At 59.8% G+C, this 22,479-nt stretch overlaps 1 protein-coding gene and 1 long non-coding RNA gene across 2 annotated transcripts; one reads left to right on the top strand and one right to left on the bottom strand.

Moving 5' to 3' along the window:
* Positions 1-1,724: 1,724 nt before the first annotated feature.
* Positions 1,725-11,234, bottom strand: SHH (sonic hedgehog signaling molecule). Its single transcript, XM_067747578.1, has 3 exons — positions 10,627-11,234; positions 5,196-5,457; positions 1,725-2,539 (listed from the first exon to the last, which is right to left on the bottom strand). Exons 1-3 carry the CDS (start codon positions 10,933-10,935, stop codon positions 1,725-1,727), a joined length of 1,386 nt encoding a protein of 461 aa, XP_067603679.1. The 5' UTR covers positions 10,936-11,234.
* Positions 11,235-18,320: 7,086 nt separating this feature from the next.
* On the top strand, positions 18,321-19,994 carry LOC137228686 (uncharacterized). Its single transcript, XR_010945336.1, has 3 exons — positions 18,321-18,439; positions 19,330-19,443; positions 19,717-19,994. It is a non-coding gene; the product is annotated as an uncharacterized lncRNA (long non-coding RNA).
* The last annotated feature ends 2,485 nt before the right edge of the window (positions 19,995-22,479 follow it).

The raw sequence follows: 22,479 nt of genomic DNA on the forward strand, positions 1-22,479 counted from the left end.
CGACCTAGGGACAAACGTCCTCACCTGACAACCACTCAAGACAGACAACTTGGAGACAGCAGCGTGGCCCGAGGACCCCGGCACCCTGAGGCTCTAGTGGGTGTGACGGGAGAGGAGGGAAGGCCGGGCCGCACAGAGCAGGCAGGGAACACATCCTCCTGCAGACCGTCAACACCTGGCCCTCTCCTTGGGGACCCTTCTGAAAAGGGCACCCCAGGACTTCAGAAAGCAGTTAGGACCTCCTCCCTGCAAGGCCAGGGGGACAGTGCACCCCAACCTGGGTCAACCAAGTGGAGGGAACAAAGTCGGCCACCAGTGACGCGGGGCCTGGGGAGGAAGTTCTGGGTGACTGCCCCAGGCCATCTCCTCCAGGCAGCCACCGAGGCTGTGCTGGTTAAGCTGGGGGAGGTGAGGGCAGAAGGGCACCCAGCACGGCACCGCCATCCTTTGAGTAGAGAGACTTTCACACAATAAATACAAACAGAGCTGAGGTTTCTCCAGTGACGAAAACAAACAAGTCGATTCGGTTACCTACGTAAGTGGATCTGAATTCACAGTATAAGCAACACATCTAAATATAATACTGGGAACTCCTGTCAGCACTAGGTTTCCCAAACAAAGAAGCCAAAAAAAGGAAAGAAAAAGGGCTGCAACAGGAATTCTTAGTTATTATATACTAACCAGGCTGTGCGTGGCACATTTTATTTCTATAAAACTATTACAAAATATTCAAAAATACATTTTAGTAAATTTACAGCAGTTATTTCTCAATTTATTAATGCAAAAACATCCTTTGTTTTTCTCTGTACAAACTACAGGCTCCATCCTTGTGGGATCATCACTATGTGCGCTTTTAAAAAATATTATTTTCTAATAAATTCTTTGAAGTTAAAAATAACAGAGTTCTTCCAGTTTGTCCAAGAAAAAAAAAGTGTGTGTGTGTGTGTGAGTGTGTAACAGTCTTGACTTCCAAGAATGTGGCCAAAATGGTGATGACAAAGCAAATATTCAACCCAGAAGACAAAACAGGAGATGGCTGTTACATTGGAAACTAGTTAAATTAAAATAATATATTTTCATATTTTACACTATTTCAAAAATGAAATGTAATTCAGTTAAGTATTGATCTCTCAAAAATCTAATTTACAATTCTGTGTATAAAAATATAATTTGTGGACCCCCATGAAGCATGTTTTAGTTTACACTTGCTGAAAAGCAGGAGCGTTGCAAACGAGGAATGGAGAGGACAGAATTTTGCTTTCTGAAAGTCAGGACGAGGGACATGTAGAAAAATAGACTCTGAGCGGGTCGCTTGGCTTCACAAAATAATCTTTCCCCCTGTGAGTACAGTTCACATGATAATAAATTATCCAAGAAACAAACTATTTAAGGCTCTTGAAGGTCCGGTTCATATTATTTTAAAACATCTATTCATACCAAACAAATAAATAGCCAGGAGAGGTGAAAAAATAACCAAAATTAAACAGGAATCAAAAAATTCAAAAATATATATATATAAACTAAACACAACAACAGAATTTCTCGGGGTCTTTGATTCCTTATAGTCTACTTTGGACTGTCCTACTTTTTTATTATTATTAATTATTATTATAATTAAAGTCTCATTTCGTGCGCTTTTTCCGTGTGTCATTTGCGGTATCTCGCCCCTCCCCCCGCCCGCCCCGCCCCGCCCCCTCCCGGTGCCCTCCCCGGCCCCCTGGCCTTCAGCTGGACTTGACCGCCATGCCGAGCGGGTGCAAGGCCTCGCTGTCCAACAGCCAGGTGCCTATTTGGTAGAGCAGCTGCGAGTACCAGTGGATGCCCGAGGCGCCTGGCGCGTCGGTCGCACCTGGCACAGCCGGCGCACCTGGCGCGGCCGGGGGCACGCGGCCGCCGCCCCCGCCCCCGCCGCGGTCCGTGCGCGAGGGCGCCAGCGCGGCCAGGAGCGCGTGCGCCAGGCGGTAGGGCGCGAAGGCCCGGTGCGCCCAGTTGTGCTCCTCTATGACCGCGTAGCACGACGCCAGCACCCGGTTGATGAGGATGGTGCCCTGCGCCGTCAGCGGCGCGTACGCGCCCGTGCTCTCCTCGCGCAGCGTCACGCTGTGCACGGCGGCCGGCAGGAGCCGCCGATCCCCGCCGCGCTCGGCCACCACGTACACGTGCTGGCCAGGGCGCACGCTGCTGGCGAAGAGCGCCCGGCGCTCCGGCGCGCCCCCAGGCGGCCGCCCGGCGCCCGACAGCGCCTCGGGCTCCCGGCCGGCCGAGCCGTTGTGCGGCGCGACAAAGAGCAGGTGCGCGGCGGTGAGCAGCAGACGCTCGCGAGGCTCCCGGGTCTCGATCGCGTAGAAGACCTTCTTGGCGCCGTGGTCGCGGTCCAGGAAGGTGAGGAAGTCGCTGTAGAGCAGCCGGCCCTCGTCGTCGGCAGCCAGCACGCGGTCTCCGGGGCGCAGGTCCTTCACCAGCTTGGTGCCGCCCTGCTCCAGGTGCACCGTGGCCGAGCCCGGGAAGCAGCCGCCCGATTTGGCCGCCACCGAGTTCTCTGCGGGGGGAGAGAAGGGAGAGAAGAGGAGACAGGGCGGTGAGTCCCGAGAGGAAGACGCGACTGGGAAGGGGGGCGCACGCTTGGTGTCCCGCGCGCCCAGACCGAGGAAGCGCGTGGCTCCGGGGAGAGGTGCCGGGCCGGTCCCGCGCGGGCCTCCCTCTCCCCATCCCCACCGCCTCGGTGACCAAATTCAGACGCAGACGCATTCCTTAACGACTCTCTTAGGATTGGACTGGCGGTGACAAAGGTCGATTGGCGTCTCCGGCGGGAGGCCGGTTACACTCCTTCCCTTTCGCCTCCCCCCTCCCCCGCCCCTCCCCCTCCCCCGCCGGCTCAGCACACACCCAACCTCGCCACGAATTCAGAGGGTATTTGTTCTCCACTTGGATTCCTCAGGAAGCCTCCTTGAGCTCACCCGGGCGCCGGGGCGCACCCTCCTTTGCTCCCGCCTCCGGCGCGGGGCGCGGCGCCCCCTCGTGCGCTCCGCACCCGGGCTGCACGGCGGGGACCCTCGGCCGCTCCCCGCGCCCCACCCGCCCGCCCCCAGCGCCCAGCGGGGAGCCTTGGTGTCGGCTGGTTGGTGTCGGCCGGTTGGGGGCGAGGGCGGGGCTGAAAAATAGCTGTAGTAGTTGTAGCAACTGGACAAACATTCCAGGGAATTGGCCGAGGTGTGAAAATCGGGGCTTGTGCGGATCTTCTAATTAAAATCCAATAAAGGGCTCGCCATTGTCATTGTAATTTCTGCAACAAATGGGAGGCGCTCTTGGAAGAGGGGCTCCTTCCATCCCCCCACCCCTTCCCGGCTCCCTCTCTCTCCAGCTCTGGGCCGCCCCCTCCCTATTTGCTCAGGTGCAACCCCCCCGCCGCACCCCCGGCGATTCACACGCGGGCTCTCCAGAAGCCCGGGCCTCACAAGCACTATTTGCACAGCCAGGCCTCTCTTCCAAGCACTCGAGATGTGTATTTGAATTTTAAATGGCGGGGCCTGCTCCGAGCTCTGGAAGCGCCGGGTTCTCAAGGCCCCTTGACTACCCGCTTTCTCCGGCCTCTGTCGCTCTCTGAGGCTCACTGTCCCGAGGACAATAATCGGAGTCGGGCGGCGCGCAGGGGGCCGTGGAGGAGGGGCGGGGACGTCCCCGTCTTCTTTGCATTCCAATCTCCGGGATCCTGCTTTTTGCAAATAGAGATCGCGAGAAAGAATCTTCCTGCTGGAATTACTGAGGGCTTTTAATCTTCTCATCGTTTTCTCCGGCATGAAGTGCGGGGCCGGCCTTTGGAGGCCCGACATAGCCGCCCGGAATGCGCCCGGGACGCAGGCGAGCCCGAGGCGTCGAGTCGCACGACCCTGCTTGACACGCACCGCCCCGCGCCCGGCCCGTGTGCGCGGAATGCCAATGAGCGGCTCTGCGCGCCGGGCCCGGCTCCCCCGGCGGGGTCCCGGGCCGGACGACCGCTGCTCTTTTGCGAGGAGACCTCGAGGGACCCCCGCCAGGGGGACCCCGCGGACAGGGGTGGCCCGGAGCCGGCGGCGCGGCGCGCCGCCATTTAGGAGCCCCGCGAAGTCGGGGCGCGCCTCCCCGCCCTGCTGGCGTCTGAGACCCTTTCCCGGGCTCTAAGCCCAGACCTTCTCCCCAGGCTTCCACACCTTTTCTTTCTGTTGTTACAGGAGGCCACTCTTTTCCTTACCTCCAAAGTGTGCCTCGACACCTTGAAAGTGTTTTTCTACTAACATACGCTATTAAAATACAGTTTAGGTGACAAACAGGCGAAACTGGGGGCGGGGGGAGGCGCAGTTCCTCCGAAATTCACTGTGAACTGTCTTGCTAAACGCGCCGGCTTCTGCCGAGAGTTGGAGAGACCTGCTTCAGTGGAGCTGGGGCCTGTGCGCGCGCGCGCCTTCCTTCCGGAGCTGTTCCTCGCCAGCAACAGCGTGTGGCGTTGCAGGCCCAGGGAAGTCAGCTTCACGGAGCAGGGCGGGGGCTCCAGCTGCAGGCTTGGCTTTCCTGGCCCTGCCTGTGGCTCAGGGCAGCCCAGCTGTTTCCTAATAAGGACGGATGCTTCTGGGCTTGCGGCCTCCAGATGTTGGAAGTGGTAACTACCGGCTTTATTACCTCCCATCAGGCCTCTTCCCAAAGGCCGAGTGAGTTAAGTTAGTTCAGAATCCACAGGCTTCCACCCCGGGCAGAACCTCCTGTGCCGGGTGCGGGCCGGTGGCCAGTGGTGAGTAGTTCATTCTTAAGCGCTATTGAGACAGAGGCTCTGGGCCAGAGCTGGCCGACTGGGCAGGGCTGCAGTCTCTCACCAGGACAGTCCCCCCCGCCCCACCATCTTTCCTCCCTGTCTCTGCCACCTGCAGCGGGGACTCCGGAAACAGGGGTGGGGGAAGGCTCAAGAAGCCAGATGCCCTCTGCATCTGGGCTCAGAGAACGTGGGCCTCTGTGGCCTCAAAGGTAGGGACAGCTCCCGGCTGGGGACCGGGACAGGCCTCACGGAGTCTATTCCCGCCACAGAAACACCAGTCATCACCCAGTCCCCTCCCTGTCTGCCCCCCTCCTCCCCACTTTCCTCCTTCCCGTGAGCCGGGCTTTGGGGCGCAGATCTGGAGCTGCTGGGGGGTGCTGTCGGCATGGGTGGGGTGGGCCCACCCCCTCACCTGCTTTCACCGAGCAGTGGATGTGCGCTTTGGACTCGTAGTAGACCCAGTCGAAGCCGGCCTCCACGGCCAGGCGTGCCAGCATGCCGTACTTGCTGCGGTCGCGGTCCGAGGTGGTGATGTCCACTGCACGGCCCTCGTAGTGCAGCGACTCCTCTGAGTGGTGGCCGTCCTCGTCCCAGCCCTCTGTCACCCGCAGCTTCACTCCTGGCCACTGGTTCATCACGGAGATGGCTAAGGCGTTCAACTTGTCCTTGCACCGCTGTGGAGAGAAGGGGGCACCCAGCGCCCGTGAGCGTCCGGGCCTGCCCCAACCCTACCCCTGGGCTGCTCTGCCCAGCCCCCCAGGATGCGGGCTGTGCGCAGAAGTAGGGAGACAAGGCCAGGCCTGGAACCGGCCGGCCTGTTCCGGAGAGGGGGAGCTCGGCTAGGGAGGAGGGGGTGGCATCGTAGGAGGAGGCACGTCCTCTCGGAGGCGACTTGAGCGCCTTTCTCCACACCTGAAATAGCAGAGCCCCCGTCACGACCTGAGAGGCAGATGAAATGTCTGTCTTCGAAATAAGTAAACTGCGTGGTTTTGGACAGTGGCTGCAGCAGCCTCCAGGAGCACCCTAGGCTATGGCCCGCGTCCTCCTCCACGATGCCCTCCACGCCCCTGCCCGCTTCTGTGGCCCCATCGCTCCGCACCTGTGCAAGGCTCCACCCAACTCCCGGGACAAACTCCCTCTCAGGAGGCGGGAGAGAGGCCCCGGGTGCAACTTAGCCGTAGAAAGAAAAATACACGGTATACTTCGTACAGAGTTAAAAGCCTTGCCTTATCTCTGCCCTGCGCCTATCTGAGGTGAGAATTAAGCCAAAGGTAGAGAGGGTGGTGGGACCCTGATAGCAGCTGAAGGGGTGGGGGAACCAGAAGTGAAAGGCAACCAGGTGAGTTATAATTTTCAATAAGACCAGGGCCGGATGACAAACATTCTTTATCTGGACAGCCACATTCCTTTTCCCCGTGGAACTCTTTTCTCCCGGCTTTTCTGTGGTCTGATTGTGTCCCTTGTTTTCCTTAACCTGTCCCCTCCCCCCCTCTTGTTTTCTTGGCCGGCGCAGAATGGTGTCCTGCAAGTTTGAAGAGCCAACTTAAGAGGTGGAGGGGGGGAGGGGAGGGGAGGGGAGGGGGAGGGGAGCCAGAAAGGCCTGGGGCCTCTGAGCTCTTGCCTTAGGGAGGCTTCTCCTGGAAACCGCCCTTGGGGTTCCCCCCACCTCCCACAAGGAAGCTGCCAGTAGGAGTAAAGAAGCGGTGAATAGGCGGGACTCAAGCCAGGGTAAAGCTGTGGGAGTTCCCATATAATTCTCGGGTCCCATTCAGACAAGGATGCAGGAAAGAGTCGAATCACCTGCGTGTTTGTGTGCCCAGTGACTCGCTGGGCGCTCATACTGCGGCTGGTGCGGGGTTGAAAAAGGGGAGGTGGTGACAAAGTCATGATGGGGGCGTCCCCCAGAGAGGCAGACTCAGGAGGGATAGGGGACAATTCCAAGTTGACTTCTGCAGAGGGTAGGGCTGATATCCGGGCGGGGACCCCGGTTACCGAGATGACCAGCCGGCCCCAGCAAGGACCCTATTATAGCCTGGGGGAACTCTTTCTAACAGAGCGCGGGGGAGGCGGAGGGCTGGGCAAGGCCGCTGCCGCGTTTTCAGGGGATGCGACCGATTGCGCGACAGGAAAAGACCTGTGTAGTTGGCAGCAGTAAAAACCAGTATATGGTTGTAGAGTTAGACATACAGCAAGTGTGTGTGTGTGTGTGTGTGTGTGCGCGCGCGCGCGCGTGGTGGAGGGAGGGAGGGCAGAAGGCTAGGGGGCGGTCCTGGTAACAGGTCAGCGCTTGCAGGTTTCTAGGCCCGCCAACAGTTTTCTTAAAAAAAAAAAAAGTCAGAAGGACAGAGTTTGAGTGAGGTCATCTTGAGGATTGAATGCGTTTTACATGAAAATCAATCAGTAAACCAGGGTCAGTTTAGAGCCGGGATGTGGAACCGGCTGCGCAGGCGCACACCACCGACGCGCACACGCAGACACTCGCTTCCCGAGCCCCCATCGCAGCCCAGCTCCCTGCTTTCGGGGGGCAGATGAAGCTTTCAGTGGCTTCCCCCGGGGCCGCTGGCGAGGGGGAGGGCAGGAAGGGAAGCACGTGTACCATCCCCCAGTGTTCTGAGCTGCGCCACTCGGACAAGAGATGGAGACCCCAGGCGAGGAACCCAGGGCCGAGGCAGGCCCGGGCTCCGCCAGGCGCAACGCGGCCTCGGCCCGCGGCTGCAAGAGTCTCTGCGCCCCGGCCGGGCGGGATCGTCGCGGGCAGACCCGGGAAGCCCGGGCCGGTTATCAATTCACTGGGTCGTGTGCCGCGAATCAACCCCGCCTCTGTGCAGCCACCGTGAAGCCCAGAGGGGCCGACGGGCCCGGCTTTGTGTCGGCGGAGGCCAAGTTGTTCCCCACGCCCGAGCTCCCGCGCCACCTCCCCAGTCTGCGCAGCCGCTCCGCGCCCGGGAGCCGAGCAGGGACTGTCACCGCCGACGCCCACGGGCTTCCCCAGCGCGGGGGAGGGGGTGTCCCGACTTCAGAAGGGTCCCCTCGGGTCCCCGCACACACCTCTCGCCGCTCCTCCTCCCCCCTCCGGAAAACCAGGCCCCTCCCTTCAAACCCACACCTGAGCGCCGCTCCCCGGGGCCGCCACGCACCCGGAAATCTGCCCAACGTGGCGCCTCGGGCCGGTCCCCCGCGCAGCCCGCAGGCCGGCCCCTCGCGGCCTCCTGCCCCCTCGGAGCCCCTCGGCACCGCGGCCTGCGGGGAGAGCGTGTCTGTCTGCGCTTCCCCCTCTCGGAGTTAATATTAACCAGGGGCTCATGCGTTCCTGAACTGCTCTGAAAGTTCCACTGGGGACGATCTTGCCATGGTTGAGGGACTTGGGCGACAGTCACATTAGGGAGACAGAGACACGCAGAGACGGGGGAGGAGGGACACGCACCCGAGAGCAGAGTCTAGGTGGTTATCTTAAGTGGGGGGTCGGGGGGGGAGCAGGTGCCCCAGGAGCCCGGGAGGCGTTGCCACTTCCCCTTCCCCCGGCCCTGCCCTCACCTCCCAGGTCCCCCGCCTTCCCCACTTTAACTCTTAGGACCGGGGACGCAGGAAAGACGGGGAAGGGGTAAAGCAGGGGGCGCCTTTCAGGCCACCCCCCCTCCCCAGCCTCCAGGTTTTTAGGGCACGTTTTTGGGGCCCGTGGTACACGCCTGGCTTGGCTCTCCCCACCCCACTGCGACGTCGGCTGCCCCTCCCCCCTCCTTTTGTGCTGGGAACGGGAATAGCCACTGCCCAGGGAAAAAAGTATTTGTTTTCGTTTCTTTCGTCTGAGGGAAGTTGACAGAAGGTCAGAAGTTCAAATGCTGCCAGCGCACGCTGCGGCCAGAGCGGCCGGGGGCCGGGCCGCGCGGCTGTAGGTCCCGGCGGGGCGGCCGGGGGCGGCGGGGCGAGGGACCCGGCGGGGGGCTCGGGCCGGGCGCCCAGGCCCGCGAGGCGCCTCCGCCCTGGAACCAGCTTCTCCCTCCCGCCCGGGCCCGCCGGGCCCGCCCGCGCCGCCTTGGCTGCCGGGCCGTCGGAGCGCCGCCGGGAGCCCTGGCCGAGCCCGCGCTCGGGCGCGTGGAGGGGTCGGCGGGCGGCCGCAGCCCAGCCCCGCGCGCACTGAAACCCGAGCCGCGAGATCGATAACCCGGGAGTAAGTGGAGCCGAGATGCGTCTGCCCGGGTGCGCGGCTCCGCGCGCTCGCACTTGTAGGCGGGGCGGCGAGGCCCGGGGCCCGGGGCCCCGGGCAGGGCGCGGGCCGGGACCCGCTCCCTCCCGCGTCGGCCCGGCGCGGACCGCGGCGGCCGCTGAGCCCTCCGGCTCGGGGACCTGCGGCGTCCCCGCCCCCGCCGCTTTCTCTGGCCTCGCGCCCCTCTCCCCGGTGCCGAGGGATCCCGGGAAGGCCCCTGCCCTCCCGCCGGGACCGAGGGTGACCAGGGGGTCGGAGCCCCAGACGAGCTGGAGAAGCGCCCGCAGCCGGCCGCACGCGCAGGGCACCCCGCGGCCTGCGCAGAGTTAATTGCGGCTCGCGCTGCTCTCGGGCACAGGCGCGCGCGTCCACACTCGCGGTCCAGATTTAAGGTGGTCGGGAGCAGATGCGAGCGAGCCGGGGACGAGGACCCTCTCCTCCCCTCCCTCTCCGCCTCCGTCCGTCAGCTGGAGCCCGCTACCCCGCATGCCCCTGGCCTTCCTCGGCTCCGCAGCAAGGCCGGGCATCGGGCTGGGGAGCGGAGCGGCCGGGAGGTGTCTCCTCGGTCCCTCCCACCCCCAGCCTCCCCTGCACTTGCGCCCCGCCAGCGCCGCTCCGTCAGCTGCGGTGCGCTCCTGGCCCTAAAGGTAGGACTTGAATATTTTAATAGGGCAATAAAAAAGATGTTGACCTATATTTGCCAGGAAAGCCATTTCTAGCTTCAGTTATACGTGCCTGGAGTTGCAGAAAGTCTGCCATTGACGGGCAGATTGGCAGCCAGAAGTCTCAAACGGAGGCGGAGAGGGAGAGAGGATTGCGTGCTTTGCTTTGGTTCTTCTTTCCAGCCCCCCCTCCCGCTAATATCTAGTCGCTCCTAATTTCCTATGCAAGCAGGTTGAAAACTAGCGTGATGCAATGCCAGTAAGTTCTAAGTCCCTCCCCTCAAGTACCGCGGGCTCGGGAGAATAAGAGGGCATCCTTAAAGAAATATCGATACATTCACACTCTGATGGGCACAAGTGCCAGCGATGGAATCGCAGTGGAGCTATGTGATACGGTCAGGGACTAGCCCAGCCGCCTCTGGAGCCCCGACCTTTTGTCAGCCCGGCCTCCTGGCTTTTCCAGTTGAGGGTCTTTGGTGGGGGGCGGCGGGGGGGGGTAGCAGTGGTGGGAAAGAAAAACACAGAGGAGAAGGGAAACGTGTAAGCGCCGAGGCTACACTTGTACAGTGATCTGGACGCCACTCTGTGTTTATGGGGGGGATGCTTGCCCCCTCCCTCCATTCCCACTCCCAACTTGGAAAGGACAGATGCCCCCAAAGTGAAGGTCTCCCCAAGTTACAAGCCAGAGCTGAGGCAGGATGGGAAGGCCATCCCAGCAGGACAGATCAAATCAGGGCCATGCAAGGACCACATCTCCTAGCGTCCTTATGCCCACCCCCCAGCCTAAACTTCTCCGGCTGGACCCTTCGCCTCCATTCCCCTCCAGGAAGAGGAAGGGGTGGTAGGCCGGCAGGTGGGTGGGGAAGGAGAGGACAAAATCGGCTTTCTACCTGCCTGAAGAGCAAACAGACTGAACGGCATGGTTACACATAACCCCTTGGAAGCAACACATTCCACGCCCCGTGCTGGGTTTCTACCTGAGTCATCAGCCGGTCCGCTCCAGTGTTTTCTTCATCCTTAAATATGATGTCAGGGTTGTAATTGGGGGTGAGTTCCTTAAATCGCTCCGAGTTTCTGGTGATCTTCCCTTCATATCTTCCACTGGCCCCTAGGGTCTTCTCAGCCACGTTGGGGATGAACTGCTTGTAGGCTAAAGGGGTCAGTTTTTTTGGGTTCCGCCTCTTCCCAAATCCCCGGCCGGGTCCGCACGCAAGCCCCGAGCACATCAGCAGTGAGGAGACCAGCACCACCAGCAGACATCTCGCCAGCAGTAGCATCTCGTCCATGGAGCCCGGGGACCTCAAGGCTGGCCCGAGCAGGTCTGAGTGCACGAGGGTGCGGGTGTGCGAGTGTGTGTGCCCGTGCGCTCTCCCTCCCTCGCTCGCTCCGGCTGGCTGCTGGCGCCCTCGCTCTCTGCCTCTCGCTCTTTCTCTTCCTATATAACCTTGCCCGCCGCCGCTGCGGGGGACTCGCCACCGATCCCCACCCAGACGGGGGCTGGAACGGCAGGCTGCTGGCCGCTGATAACGGAACACATCGGAGTTGGGGCTCAAGACAGCAATCAAAAGACAAAAAGAGTCTGATTTTAAATGGTCGCAAGCCTGAGAGCTTGTGCGAGAGGCTGCCTTCAGTACTATATTATAGCTGGCAGGGGCGCATCTGATTGGCCGAAGCAGCACAGGCTTCTCTTCTGATGTTTAACCCTAAAAAAGACTAATTTTTTTTCCTGTGGCTGCTTTATTTTTACCTGAAGGCTTCTAGTTAAAAGAGAAAAACATCTTTACCGAGACAAAGGTGAGCGGGAGAGAGGAGGCACGTTGCTCCGGATAACGTCAGCTACCCCCTGCCCGGGGCACACCTCCCGTTCCCCCTTCACTTTCTCCAGAATGGTAGATGCTTCAGTTAAAACCAACTTAAGTTTTTAAAGGACAATCTAGACCCACCGCCACCCCCCCCACCCCCGGCCAAGCTTCCATCACCAAACAAATAGTCTCTCAAATGTTTGAGGGGCAAAGCTGCCCAGGTCTTATCTAAATATTTTCCCAGAGACTTTATCATGCAGGCCAGGGCTCCCTGCAGTTGAAAGAAAGAGGGGCCTGTGCCCCCTCCCGAATATTCCAGTTGCCACGCCGGGCCGGGACTGTACCTGACGTAGTGCTATTTGAAGTGCTTTAAGCACCTTAGAAAAACTTGAAAATGCTGCTCCTTTATTGTGTTTCAATTAATGCATTATTTTTAACTCTCTGGAAGTGGAATGGAGGCGTGCTCAGGGGCTGGTGCTGAGGGGACGATCCGGCTGGCTGGGCCCAAGCGGGTCTGGGGGCTGCACCCCAGCTCAGAGGAGGGAGCTGGTGCTGGTGCCTGCGTGGTGGGCGGAGGCCCATTGTGCCTGGGGGCAGCGGCGAGTGGGCAAGGCTGTGCACACGCACCAACCCCATGATTCAATCGATCGGAGCAAAGTGCAGGCCAGGGGATGAGCTGGATGTGAAATTCAGGTTCCTTCCACATCACGCCGAGCTGGCTTCCCCTGGAGCTTGGCAGGCCCATCCTCAGGGTCCTGGGGGCTGCAGCCCGAGTGGGGCAGGGCCCTGGGGGCACAGCGTTCTGGTCAAAGAGGGGCGTGCAGAAGAGGGCCCAGTGCTCAGAGCCGGCGATGCTGGAGCCCCCAGTTCCTGCACTTTGAGAAACAAACTAACTTAAAAAGTCTTATTGAGACCAGGAAAAGAAAATCGGAGATTCCCCCTTTTTGCAGAATATGCCCTCCTCCTTCTGGGCCCTCCCTGTCTCACTCTGACACAGCAACTGCTCTGCAGTGGGACGCGGGAGTGAGGGTTCTTCGTGTGGAGTGGACGGAGCGAGACCCGGCTGTCACTCTGTGCAGTTAGGCGCTCTCCCTTGACCCCAGCGCGAGAGAGGCCGGGTTGGTCCTCAGAACAATGGGACACTTGCCGCAGTCTGGGTAAGCTCCAGTGCAGACAGACTTTTCCTCTGGGTGTGGGGAGCGTGGAAGGGGACATCGAAAGAGGCTGTAGTTGGGCCTTTGCAGACACTGAGCATCTCCAAGCCTCTGCTGGCCAGGAGCGCATCCCCACCCCGCCTTTTCCATTCTCTGATTTGTGAAGCATCAGCCCAACTTCCTCGAGGCCTCCCAGTGGAACCGATGCAGCAAGGTCACACTGTCCTGGACCCAGGAGGGTGGGCCTGCCTGAAGTGGTCGCCACGCAGCCAGCGTTGTGACACTGCTGGGCATGGGGGCTTGAGAAGCCAGCGGGCGCGCTGGGGACACTCCAGCCTCCTGATTCCCTCCTCCCCTCTTTTCCGGCTCAGGCAAAGGCGAAGGGGCCGCAGCACCGGGTCTCAACCCCCTGGCGGGAGACCGGGGAGCCCGTGTGGCCACCGCATGAGCAGGGATGCCCGCCCGAGATCTCGCAGGTGCCGGGACCCCCCAGAGCCGGAGCCTGAGCTGCAGAGAGCTCTGCGTGGCTCCGAGACTTGGGGGCTCGGCTCCCTCCAGGTGGGGAGCAGGCAGGACAGGAGGTGGGAGGTCCCGGCCGTCAGGCCTCCTCAGCCCAGGGGGCCCAGGCTCGGGCGAAGCCACCTCCTGTCCATCTCGGCCAGCCCTGGACACCCCGAGAGCCTGCCAGGGCCGCCTGCCTGGGAGCTGGCCAACCCTCAAGAATGAAATAACGATGGACCATAAACCCACCACTCTGAATTCCGAGGGCTGCTCCCCGAGGCGGGTGGGGCTGGGGTGCGATGGGGAATCAGGACAAGGATCAACTGTAGCTCGTGTGTTTACTGCCCTGGAAGCAAGGGCGTCAGCCGAGCCACCCTGAGCCTGAGGTCTCACCCTCCCCCCACTTCCCCTTCCTTTCATCCCGCCCCCTCCCCACTTCCCAGACAGCAGACACTGTCCTCTTCCACCTCCAGACGCCAGATGGCTCCCTCTCTTTGCCTTTGCCCCTCCAGACCATCTGGGCCCCTCCCCATGCGGGTCAGAGGTTCCAAACCCCAGCCTCTTCCTGACCTGGCCCGACATCCCAGGTAACCTCAGGAGCCATTTCTAATTTGTCTGGGCTCCGCCCTTCTTTCCCATGGTTGTCTGCCCTCCTCCCTCCATACCCCTTCCCACCTCCATTGCCCATCCCTGCCCACCTCCATCCCTCCATCCCTCCCCACCTCCATTCTCCCATCCCTCCCCACCTCCATCCCCCATCCCTGCCCACCTCCATTCTCCCATCCCTGCCCACCTCCATCCCCCAATCCCTGCCCACCTCCATCCTCCCATCCCTCCCCACCTCCATCCCCCATCCCTCCTCACCTCCATCCCCCATCCCTGCCCACCTCCATTCTCCCATCCCTGCCCACCTCCATCCCCCAATCCCTGCCCACCTCCATCCCCCATCCCTGCCCACCTCCATTCTCCCATCCCTGCCCACCTCCATCCCCCAATCCCTGCCCACCTCCATCCTCCCATCCCTCCCCACCTCCATCCCCCATCCCTCCTCACCTCCATTCCCCATCCCTGCCCACCTCCATTCTCCCATCCCTGCCCACCTCCATCCCCCAATCCCTGCCCACCTCCATCCCCCAATCCCTGCCCACCTCCATCCTCCCATCCCTCCCCACATCCATCCCCCATCCCTCCGCACCTCCATCCCCCATCCCTCCGCACCTCCATCCCCCAATCCCTGCCCACCTCCATCCCCCATCCCTCCCCACCTCCATCCCTCCATCCCTCCCCACCTCCATCCCTCCCCACCTCCATCCCTCCCCACCTCCATCCCCCATCCCTCCCCACCTCCATCCCCCATCCCTGCCCACCTCCATCCCCCAATCCCTCCCCACATCCATCCCCCATCCCTCCGCACCTCCATCCCCCATCCCTCTGCACCTCCATCCCCCATCCCTCCCCACCTCCATCCCCCCCACCTCCATCCCTCCATCCCTCCCCACCTCCATCCCCCATCCCTCCCCACCTCCATCCCTCCATCTCTCCCCACCTCCATCCCTCCATCCCTCCCCACCTCCATCCCCCATCCCTCCCCACCTCCATCCCCCATCCCTCCCCACCTCCATCCCTCCATCCCTCCATCCCTCCCCACCTCCATCCTTCATCAGCATCCCTGTTGAGGACAGGTGGCTGCCTGTCTTCTGCCCCCACCCCCAGGAGGTGCCTCCCAGGCCCGGCCCCTGCCTTCCCACCAGCCCCCACCGCTAGATGGCCTCCTCACTCTGCCTTCAGGTTCTGGGTCTGCAGGTTTGGGAAAAATATGGGCAGACCAGGTTGGGAGGGCCCTGAAAGCGGGGCTAGACAACTTGGTCATCCTCCCCTGATCCCCCCATTAGTTTTTGCAATCCCCCATTTCCCTTTTCCCAGTGTGGTACCCGCTGGGCCCTACAGCTGGCACTCTGGCCTCCCCATCGAAGCCGCTGCCTACCACACTCACCCAGGGCTCACCCGGACTCCAGTCTCTGGGTTTGGCCTCTAATCTTACATCCCCTCCTCCCTGTATCCCTCACTTTGACTTCTCTTCCTGATAATACTTGTACTCATTCTCTTTCCATCCAATCATCCAGTTTCAATTTCTTTCTGGTTTTGTTCCAGTTTTGGCAAATTGAATCTCCGTTGTTACGGTTCTCCTAGAGATTGCCAGCCAGGGCCTCTCTGAATTTTGGAGGGATGGGGTCCTTAAGCGCTGCTCTCCTAACCCCATGTTCCTTGCTGACCTGGGCCTGGGGGATGAGTCTCCGGCTTCCCGGAGGGGTCCAGGGAAGGCCCTGCCGTTCACAACAGAGCCCTCACCTGGGTGCACCGCAGCTGCTGCCGCCTGCATGCATGGCCCCATAGAGCTGCAGCAGTGGCGGTGGCAGTGACAGGAGGAACTGGTGCGGAGGCCTGCGGCTCTGGCTGTGCTGGCACGAGGGGCCAGTGGGGCGATGCCGTCCTCGCGGGCTGGCGCTTGCAGGGCAGCCATTCTCAGCAGAGCAGAGCGGAGAGAGGGCCCCGCCCCGCCAGGGGATGGGCAGGCTGCTGCACGCTGCAGCAGGCCTAGGGGTAGGACCTGGGCGTCTTCCAGGCCTCAGGCACTCTTTGAAGCAGGAGCACAGGTGGCATCGAGGCCCCTTCTATCCTGAGGACTTATGATTCCCTCCCTTACTTGGGAAGGGCCTGGTGGGCCCAAGCTGCTGCATGGCCGGGGGGCTGTGTGTGTCTGCAGGCGCCAGAGCTGGGTTCGGAGCGGCCCGGCTCGGACTCAGCCCTGCCTCTGGGGGGGTGGGCACTGCGGACGAGATGCACCTGTCCAGGGAGTGAGGACTCCGGGCTGCATCTGCCTGCGTCCTGTGTCCGCCGGGCTGGTAGAGCCCCTGGCTGGCTGTCCCCGCCTCTCTGAAGGAGGGTAGCTGCGACCCTTCTTGGCAGGAAGCAGAGCGCTTACATCATCTGGGCAACTTCTGTGCAGACGTTTTCTTTTAAATAAAAAAGGGATGCAGTGCTGACACGCAGAAACAGAAGCCATTTCTCTACAGGAGCAGAGAGAGCACAGAGGCTCCCCAGGCGGCGGCTTCGGTGTTTGCCCTCCGCTGTCCAGGGAGCATCCCCGGCATCAAGACTCCCGGGTCCCAGCCGCCGGGGCACCCTTGTGGCTCCAGGTCTGCCCTCCTCCGCCCTCTCCCTCCTGGCCAGTCACCCGACCGCTCCTGAGCCCTGTTGCATGGTGGCCATCAATACTGTGGTTCCACGTTTGCCTCGTCCAGCAGTCTCTCTACGGCGGGAAACAGAGAGCCGGAACTGGCCCTACTCCCCCGCTGTGAGCACCCCTCCTGGCCCCTTAGGTTTGTCCCTCGGACGCCTCGGCCCCTCCCCGAGGATGCACCTCTGGTTTGGGGTGGCTTCCCGGGGCCTTTTGGCTATGTCGGGCACCAGCCACGTGTGGAGTTGGGGAGGCCCTGTGGGTCCCACTTGGCCAGGCAGCTTCCAGAAGGTGCATCCCCTCCCCCACCCCCCTTCTTTGCTGTCGTGAAAGAGGGCGATGCCACATCCCTCTTAAATGCACAACCAAGAGCAGGAAACACAGAGGCATCGGGTGGAGGGAACAAGGCAGGGGCAGAGGAGGGGCTGGGAAGCGGGGTCAGGCGTATCAGGAGGCGGGATAGGGCGCAGAAGGGGAAACTGAGGTGCGAACATACATTTGGGCTTGACAACGTTAGCGAAAGCCGCTGGGACCTCAGCAGTTCGACAGACCCCGGACCCAACATTTGGGGGGTGCTAACAAGAACCCCTGGGAGGGTGGCCGATGGCTCTGGCTGCGGGGGGAGTTTCCCGGGGAGACAGATGCCACACCACAGGGCTCGGCCCTCTAGGGGCTGGGCTGGGAGGAGAAGGACGCTGTGGGTGAAGGAGGCGCCGTCCCCGGGGGTCCCGTGGCCCTTCACCTGGTGGAGGAGTACAGCACGGGGGCCTGGCTGATGGGGGTGTCCTCTTGTGTTTGCCAAGCATCTCAGCCAGAGTGTCACTCGGTGAGAAGGGAAATCTCACCTGTGACTTTGGGTAATCGGATTTGCTTATTCAGTGTTTATTATACGTTTTCATTGTGCTTAGATAAAATTCAGTTAATCAACGCCCACAACCCATTGCACAGGTGAGGAAAACGAGGTACAGAGAGGTGAGATCTCCTGTCCGGGCACTTGCAGAAGATGTGACAGAGGGTGGCCCTGCCCTAGAGGCAGGCTCGAGGTCTCTGCCGGGCTGACGCCAGCACAGATGAGCAGCAGGTGACTGTGCCCAAGGCCCCTTAGCAGTGAGCGGGCAGCATGGACCAGACTGACCTCTGTCTTCAAGCTCCGGGTTCTGCACCCCTGAGTCCCAGGAGAGACACCCAGCAACGCTGTGTTTCCAGGCTGGCCGTGGGGCTGCCCCTGAGCTGTGGGCAGAAGCATGGGTTTCAGGTTAGGCATATGCCCAGGGACATCATTTCTATGAATCCTTGAATTATTTGTTTATTTTTTAACATTTTTATTGGAGTATAATTGCTTTACAATGGTGTGTTAGTTTCTGCTGTATAACAAAGTGAATCAGTTATACATATACATATGTCCCCATATCCCCTCCCTCTTGCGTCTCCCTCCCACCCTCCCAGTCCCACCCCTCTAGGTGGTCACAAAGCACCGAGTTGATCTCCCTGTGCTGTGCGGCTGCTTCCCACTAGCTATCTACATCTTTATTGGAGTATAATTGCTTTACAATGGTGTGTTAGTTTCTGCTGTATAACAAAGTGAATCAGTTATACATATAGATATGTTCCCATATCTCTTCCCTCTTGCATCTCCCTCCCTCCCACCCTCCCAGTCCCACCCCTCTAGGTGGTCACAAAGCACCGAGCTGATCTCCCTGTGCCGTGCGGCTGTTTCCCCCTAGCTCTCTATTTTACATTTGGTCGTGTGTATATGTCCATGCCACTCTCTCACTTTGTCCCAGCTTGCCCTTCCCCCTCCCCGTGTCCTCAAGTCAATTCTCTATGTCTGCGTCTTTCCTTGAATTATTGATCTCTCAGATGACTGTGGAAAAGAACACAGTGCAGCATGAGAGAACCCTTTGACCGAGAGCAGCCCTCCTGGGCGGGCCTCTCTGTGAGATGTCTCTGTTTCAGGATTTGGGACCTTCGCCAGGAGGGGACCACTGCTGCTTCAGAACGACAGAGATTTTCAGACACAGGACTTCCCAAGCCCGCCTCACCTTCGGCTCCTCTGTTATTGTTACTCAGCATCCTGTTCACCACGTGACAGCGTGTGGGTCTCCAGGGCCTTTGATCAGCCCCGTCGGGGAGGGAGTGGTATCCAGCTTGTCGGGCTGTCCGTCTGCAGGGTGGGGGGCCGAGGTGGTCCGACACACGACCCATCACTGTGGCAGGATGCTGCGTCTTTCCTTCCTCTTTTTGCAGCTTTTGCTGGTTTCAGTTTTATTTTTCACAGATTATTGTGTTACATAGATCCAGGCAGACAACACGATTCCCCACAGCTAAGTCAGCCTGGGCCTCCTGTGGCCTCAGAGCCGCCAGGGCAGGGCCCCAGCATCTCGGGCGGGATGGAGCATCTGGAAGTCTCACCGACTGCCTTTTGCCTCTTGGTCATTGAGTGTGTTTACTTTAGCACCATTCTGTGCTCTGTCCTGGTTGTCCTGATGTGGACTAATTCCCCGGGGCTGCTGGAACGAAACGCCACAGGCTGGGGCTTAAGACAACAGACATGCACTGTTTCACAGGCTGGAGGCCAGAGGCCTGAGCTCCAGGGATGGGCAGGGCCATGTCTCCCTGACGGCGCCGGGGAGGGTGTCTCCCTCGCCGTTCTCTTAGCCTCTGGTGTTGCCGCAGTCCTTGGCATCTTACGGTTTGCTGATGTATCACTCCAGCCTCTGCCTCCATGGTCCCCTACCTGGCCGTCCCCTCCCTGTGTACCTGTGGTCTCTCCTCCTCTTAGAAAGACACCAGTCACTGGGTTGGGGCCCACCTGACACCAGTGTGGCCCCATCTTCACTAATTCCACCTGCAAAGACCCTAGTTCCCACTAAGGCCACGCTTGCAGGTACCAGCTTGGTCTTGAACAAGTTTTTTGGCCCCAGCTGAACCCACCACACATGGATTAAACATTAGCTCTTCAGTAAGAGGCCACGTTCTCTCCAGCCCCTGCAGGTAAACTCTTGGTCAGGACGAACAAGACCTGGGACCTTGTTTCCTCCTGGGCTGGAAGGAGGTGATTACGATCTGAGGGTGGGGGGTATTGTGCTCCTGTCACAGGTGAGGCGACAGAGGCCACAGGACTCCCTACCAAGAGCTGGCATCTGATCTGGGCATTCCCCCCCACCCCGCCCCCACCAGAGCTGCAGCCCACGGTTCTGGGGTCTTTAATCATACATGTCTCTTTTGATTAACTTAGACGGGGCAGATTCCAGACTTATTACTCTCCTGCGTTTCTGTCTGCTGCGTGTGGGTCACCCACGCCGTCCCCGCAGGACCCATGGTCAGTCCGTGGCCCAGCCAGTGAACTTCTCCATCACTTTCACCCTCTAGCTCGGCATCCACCTTCGGGGCCAGCTGTGGCCTCTCGCCCTCCATGGAGTCCGTCGGTCTCCCCACATCTCAACCTGTGGACCCCGGACGCCAGTGTGTCACGCCCTTGGAGTCAAGCTGATGGCCTCTGTGTCACTGCTCACATGCATATTTAACTTTGAGTGTTGTTTCTTGCCTTCCGTCATTGGGGTCGCTATTTGTATCCTCAACACGTTTGCTAATTTCCAGAAGAGCCTTCAGGGTGTGAGTCTTATTCATCTCTGTAAGTCCCGCAGCTTCGGCTCAGAAGATGCTCAATAAATATTTGTCAATTGACAGATGTTTCTTGTTAATTAGCCAGTTCAACTGGTGACGTGCTGTGAAATGCACTCTGATGGAAAAGAAACTCAACAAAACAAAGCAAGCTAGCAATAGCAACAGAGATCTCAGGTCTCAAGTTCAGGCTCCAGGTACTTCCTTCCTGCTGGACAGGGCTCTGGGGACCTCGGTCTTCGTTGGCTGTGATCTCGGAGTTGGCCTCAGAGGGGCCGAGGGGTGGAGGTCCTTCTCCTATTCCAACACATTGTCCTTTGAGCCCAGGGCTCTGACAGGAGCAGCCAGAGGGCCGGGGGGTGTGGCCCGAGTCCAGGCCACGTCTCTGCAGCCGGTAGGACCGAGCTGGGGCTGGACGCTCTTTGACGTCCACTATTTGTGCCTCTGAGCGTATTTCCCCCTCTGTGAAATGGGGCGAAGGCTTGGGTTGCAGGGTTCGCTCAGTAAGTGGCGCTGCCCAGCTGGTGCCTGCCCGATGTGGGCTCCGAGCTGAACACAAGCGGTTTCGCGGTTAGACCGACGGACGTAGCTGCGAGATCCTTGTTTCGCGCAGTTGGGTGTCAAGTGATTCAACTGTTTTCGGTCCTGGGTCACTTCTTTAGTTTGACGAGAAGGACATTGGATCAAACTGAGTCAACTTAAATAGTCTTGCTTCCCGTGGAAGCTCATTTTCCTCGCCCCGTGCACCTCCATTGCTCTTAAAAAACACCTCCGGGCGACTTCCCTGGCGGTCCAGTGGCTAGGACTCCACGCCTCCACTGCAGGGGGCCCGGGTTCTATCCCTGGTTGGGGCTGCGACTCTGTGAGGGCCGGTGGGGGTGTCTCAGAGGGCTGTCCCGGCTAAGGGTGTGTTTTCAAAGGGGCTGTGACCCCCGCAGTGACACTCTGAGGCGGGGGCGGACCCCAGGGCGTTGCCTCCCTCTGATAGGTGAGGCAGCTGAGGTCTAGGGAGCGGGTGCCGTTGCCCAGAGTCCCTCCCTCAGCCGCTGGCTTGGCCCCGTCACTTCCATTTCCCTGTGTTCAGCTCAGGTGTGGAGTGAGTTTGTGCTCAGCTGCTCTGGACTCTACTCTTCTAACCTTAAAGCTTGCGCGGCCAGAGCGCCTGGGGCCCGGGCCTTGCACCGCACTCTAATTTCCTTTTCCACGTAAAGAGCCTTCTTTTGGCTTCTGCATTGACTCCTGCCCATGGGATCTGGGATGCTCCTACCAGCAGTTTATCCCCGGAGAAGGGAAACCCCTGATTGGCGTCTTCCCTTGAGAGCGCTCAACGCTGTTTGTTTCCACGGAGGGGAAGGCGGAGATGGCCCGGGGGAGGTGATGGGGTGGGGAGGGAGGGGGGGATGCCAAGAGAAACCCAAAGGCATGAGATCAAGTCAAACCCAACGCCGCTCCTCTCGGCCTTTTCAGTGTGAGGATGGCTCACCCCAAAGTACACAAACCAGCAGACTGAATCCCAGCTCTCTGTTTGAGCGGCACCTAGACAAAGCCTGCCCTCTGGGGTCCTCCCTGCGGCCCCATCCGCCATGGTAACCGCTGAACCCCCCGGGCCATGGGAGCAGGCCAAGTATGTGCCCGATTGTCCTGATTCTCTTGTTTCCTCCCATCGGTGGACGGCGTCGGATGTTGTGTACGTGTGTTCTTTCTTACCCTGATGTATTTATGCCCTAATTTTGTGGTGCTTTGTTTGGGGGAGGGCGGAGGGGGTGGGAGGCAGTGGGGCGGCCGGGGGCTCTTTTGTGTCAGATTGGTCAAGAATGTGCACCTTGGACTCTTCAAGTGTCGCCGCCCGAAGGCTGGGAGAGCCGTCCCTCTGCAGGACGCAGGTCCTGATGCACTTGGAGGCACTTGTAAGATTTCGTGCCAACGTGATCGCGTGGCATTTGGCTTCTGCTATCAAGGAAGGAGGTGTAAAGGTCACAGACACCTTAGGCAACAGTTCTATACGGGAGGCAGTGAAACGTGTAATTAGGCGGACCCAATAAGGAGCGGCGACCACTTTCAACTCTTCAGTCACATATCATTTCCCAGCAGTTTACTGTGCGTTTCAGTGAGGTCTGTCTTTTTACAATTCCCTGTGAAAATAAAAGGCACGGCAGGAGCATGATGTGCTGTGAAATGCCACTGACTCACATCTCAAGAGTGTTACGACAGGCATGGCGTAATTTCATCTGACGGAGGGGACGGGCAAGTATGGGATCTTTCAAGGACAAGCCTGGAAAGCCCAGTGGTGGCCTCAACATTCTGTGAATTTCCAGGTTACAGACCCATATCTGGAGGAATCCTCGTGTCTTAACGGTCCCTGTTCCCTTTTAGTGTCAGGTAGCTCAGTCCCTTTAACAATGATGCAGTTTTGCCCAAATCTGCTGTGATAGGACAACGAATCCATCGGTCACCTTTCTTTGTGGAAATAATCAATTCTCATCAGTAATTGCTTTTGGGCAATAGTTCAAT

Source organism: Pseudorca crassidens, chromosome 8 (genome assembly GCF_039906515.1).
Source record: "Pseudorca crassidens isolate mPseCra1 chromosome 8, mPseCra1.hap1, whole genome shotgun sequence".
Classification (NCBI taxonomy): Eukaryota; Metazoa; Chordata; class Mammalia; order Artiodactyla; family Delphinidae; genus Pseudorca; species Pseudorca crassidens.

What these genes read in the sequence shown, in the direction of transcription:
- SHH (XM_067747578.1), bottom strand. Translation starts at nt 10,935, where the DNA reads ATGGACGAGATGCTACTGCTGGCGAGATGTCTGCTGGTGGTGCTGGTC. An exon ending in CGGACCGGCTGATGACTCAG is followed by an intron (nt 5,458 to 10,626) that starts GTAGAAACCCAG and finishes TTCTCTCCACAG; the next exon opens with CGGTGCAAGGACAAGTTGAA. An exon ending in CCACTGCTCGGTGAAAGCAG is followed by an intron (nt 2,540 to 5,195) that starts GTGAGGGGGTGG and finishes CTCCCCCCGCAG; the next exon opens with AGAACTCGGTGGCGGCCAAA.